Below are 3,558 nucleotides of genomic sequence, written 5' to 3' on the forward strand. Positions count from 1 at the left end.
ATGAATCTCACACCATCAATTGAGACTGGTCTAACCAACCCAAAAAGTTGATATTAATCATTTATAGTCTTAATTAATGCCACAAGCACCAGTTGGGGGGGGGGGGGGCAGCGAGATGGGGTAAGATGGTGGGGAAATGGTGAGGGTTTTGGCTGCCACTGCTGCGAGTTGGAGGGGGGATAGAGGGTTGTGAGCTCCTAACTCTCCAAGGGTTGAATTAAAGATGGAAGAAACAAGGTTGGAAAGGTTGGAAAAAAGGTTAGGTAAGTTGAGGGATATGAAAAGTGATAGTTGCCGTTAAAAAAGATTGAAAAAAATGTTGAAGAGTTGAAATTATGTGAAGTAATTTGATAAAGTAAGTTGAAGAGATGGAGAGATCGAGATACATGACTAATGGACTGTAAATTTCTTAAAAATCAATGAATATAGTTAATGATTTATATAGTATTATACTAAATTACATCAAATAATACTAACATATCTCATTATCAAAACCTTAGGGGGTGTTTGGTAGAATAGAATTATAGAGAATGAAAATGTAATAGAGAATGAAAATAATGGGAAAGAGAATGAATATATGTAAAGAGAATATATTCAGTTGTTTGGTAGTAATAGAGAATGAACATAGAAGAAATACATAAAAATAAACAAAATTAATTAAAAAAAATATCAAAGATATATACATAACTTAATAATTTTATACTTTTAAAAAATATATATAAATAAGACATAAACTCTATAAAAAAAAAGAAAAAAAAAAGAAAGCTATTTCCACTTCTCTCTTCTCTCTTTCCTTTTTCATTCTCTATTGCAACCAAATAGAGAAGTAATTCTCATTCTTGTTCTCCCTTTTCCATTCCATTTTATCAAACACCTGTTAGGATCTACCAAAATACAAAATTTTCTACCAAGTAGTCTCACCCATATTATGTTTGTTATATTAATCTAAAAGTGCTTTTAATAATCATTAATCAAAGTTAACTAATCTTAACATTTTAAAATGAATTATAAATAAATACATAAGTTTTATTTTATGAATCTCGGAATTCAATAAATATCAACTATTTAATGACATGGGTGCACTAATTTGTGGCATTAGTTAACAAATCTTTAATTTTCAACTTATAAATAAAATTTGGTGGTTCGAACCGCCTGATAGACAACGTCGATTTCTGGAAACGATTGTGTTTATGGATAGGTAAAGAAAATCAATTTTTTTCAAAATAACATGTAGTATTCATTTAATTCAATATAAATGAACTGTTTATGAAAATTACACATGTCTATAAAATATAAAACTTGAGGTTAAAATTCTACAAAAGTTATAAAAAAAAATCAAAGATTTAAAAATAAAAACCTAAAACAAAAACATTAAAGAAAAAATAAAAAATAATGTTAAGTAAACCCAAAAATAAAATTTAAAAATATGTAAAAACAAAATTTTTAAAAATTTTGTTTGAATAAAAATATAAAATATACTTAAAAAATTATTTAAAAATTATAATTTAGATTATATATGTAAATTGTAGAAGGAGCAAAATGGAACTAAAAATCTTTATAATAAACAACACAAAACTTCAAGATTAAATTTGTAAAATATAAAATTAAAATGAAACAAAAAAAATTGTTTGGAGATGGTTCTGTCCAGTTTTAAACTTGGGTCCTTTGCCCATCCACTCCATCTAATTCAAAAGTTTGATTTTATTTGGTATATGTTTTATAGTTTTAGGTAAAATAAAACAAATAATAAAGTAAAACAAATATTAAAGTAAAACAAATAAAATAATAGGTTTCTATTCACTGAAAATTACCATGCATTATGAAAATCATTGTGAATCAATTGCTTCGTGAATCTTCGTGCATCAATTTAGCCATGATCTAATGGTCAAGATCTTGTCTTATTTGTTTCACTTTAATATTTGTTTTACAATACCTAACCCCTATGTTTTACTTATATCAAAAATACATGTAAGGGGGGAGGGAGCCGAAGGATAGTTGGTGCGAGATGGCGGCGAGCTTCGGCTGCAACGGACGCGAGATGGCGGCGAGCTGGGTGGGGTGAGCTCTGAACTCGCTGCGAGTTGGAGAAGACAGGGACAAATGGTGTAACTTTCCACACGGTCATGTGACCGTTGGGAGGACCAATGGTGTAAATCTGGACGTTCCAGGGACTAAAAGTGACAAGTCTGAAAAAGTTTTTTTTTTTGAATATCTATATATATGGCTGACTGTATACAACCAAAAACACAATCAAACTCCATATTTACCTTATATTTGTCAATTCAAACACAAATATTAACATATTTTCATCATATGGGTTCATTATCTTCATCATCATCGTTGTCCGAAGAGATTTCTCTGGCTTCGGAATTTTCAATTCCTTTGTCGTTTCCGAATTTATCCACGAGTAGTAGCCTACCTTTTTTGCAAAGTGTTCGTGACGCTGTTGAAGACGACACGAAAAGCTCAACGGAAACCCGCGCCTACATCGAGCGGTTTCGGGAACAAGCTCACGAAATGCTTATGCGTGACTACTTTGTTGAAAACCCAAAGTTTGACCCGGTTTGGTTTCGTGAAAGATTTCGAACGAGTCAAAGGTTGTTTTTAAATATTGTTACTGATATTGAGCAACTTTTCGTTTACTTTCAAGAGCGTGTAGATCGGTCGGGGAGAAAGAGTTTAGCTGTCATACAAAAATGCACATCCGCGGTGGAACAATTCGGAATGGGCAACCCTCCGGATAACTTTGATGACTACATGTGCATGGCAGCGAGAACTTCTCGCGAAAGCCTTGATCATTTTTGCAGCGCGGTCATCGAGTTATATCGTGAAGAGTACTTACGTAGGCCGACTAGTCATGATGTTGCCCGGTTGTACGAAGCGCATGAACGGAGACACAAGATTCCAGGAATGCTAGGAAGTCTTGATTGTACGCATTTTGTTTGGAGAAATTGTCCTAATGCGTTGAAGGGATAATACAAGAGAGGTAATCATCTATACCCCACGGTTACCCTTGAAGCCGTTGCTTCACAAGACTTGTGGATTTGGCATGCTTTATTTGGTCCTCCAGGGTCACTCAACGATATCAATGTCTTGAATCAATCGAGTTTGTTTATGAGGGAGCGAAATTCGATGGCTCCTGACTCGTCTTTTACTGTAAACGACCTTCGTTACAAACGGGGATACTATCTTACCGATGGAATCTATCCTAGGTGGGCAACTCATGTCAAGGCAATGCCATATCTGACTGAAACAAATGACAAGAAGTTCAAGAATCGGCAAGAAAGGATGTAGAGCGAACGTTTGGTGTTTTAAACGGAAAATGGGGGATTTTGAGTCGGCCAATGTGAGCGATGACGGTCGACAAGATTACTAACATTGTGCACGCGTGTATTATATTGCACAACATGATTATAAAGGATGATGGAAGGGCAGTATCACCGGTTCGTATTGTGGATAGGGGAGTTCAAGTGGTTTATAACCACGATGCAGTGGATGAGATAGAAGATGAAGAAGTTCATCATCGTCTTCGATATGATCTTACAGAGCACGTTGGGA

At 34.1% G+C, this 3,558-nt stretch overlaps 1 protein-coding gene across 1 annotated transcript; it reads left to right on the plus strand.

Annotated features, from left to right (window-relative positions):
- The first annotated feature begins 2,517 nt into the window (after nt 1-2,517).
- Nucleotides 2,518-3,294, plus strand: LOC122609411. Its single transcript, XM_043782456.1, has 2 exons — nt 2,518-2,929; nt 3,071-3,294. Exons 1-2 carry the CDS (start codon nt 2,518-2,520, stop codon nt 3,292-3,294), a joined length of 636 nt encoding a protein of 211 aa, XP_043638391.1.
- The last annotated feature ends 264 nt before the right edge of the window (nt 3,295-3,558 follow it).

Source organism: Erigeron canadensis, chromosome 7 (assembly GCF_010389155.1).
Source record: "Erigeron canadensis isolate Cc75 chromosome 7, C_canadensis_v1, whole genome shotgun sequence".
Lineage (NCBI taxonomy): Eukaryota > Viridiplantae > Streptophyta > Magnoliopsida > Asterales > Asteraceae > Erigeron > Erigeron canadensis.

What these genes read in the sequence shown, in the direction of transcription:
- LOC122609411 (XM_043782456.1), top strand. Translation starts at nt 2,518, where the DNA reads ATGCTTATGCGTGACTACTTTGTTGAAAACCCAAAGTTTGACCCGGTT. An exon ending in AATGCTAGGAAGTCTTGATT is followed by an intron (nt 2,930 to 3,070) that starts GTACGCATTTTG and finishes TTGGTCCTCCAG; the next exon opens with GGTCACTCAACGATATCAAT.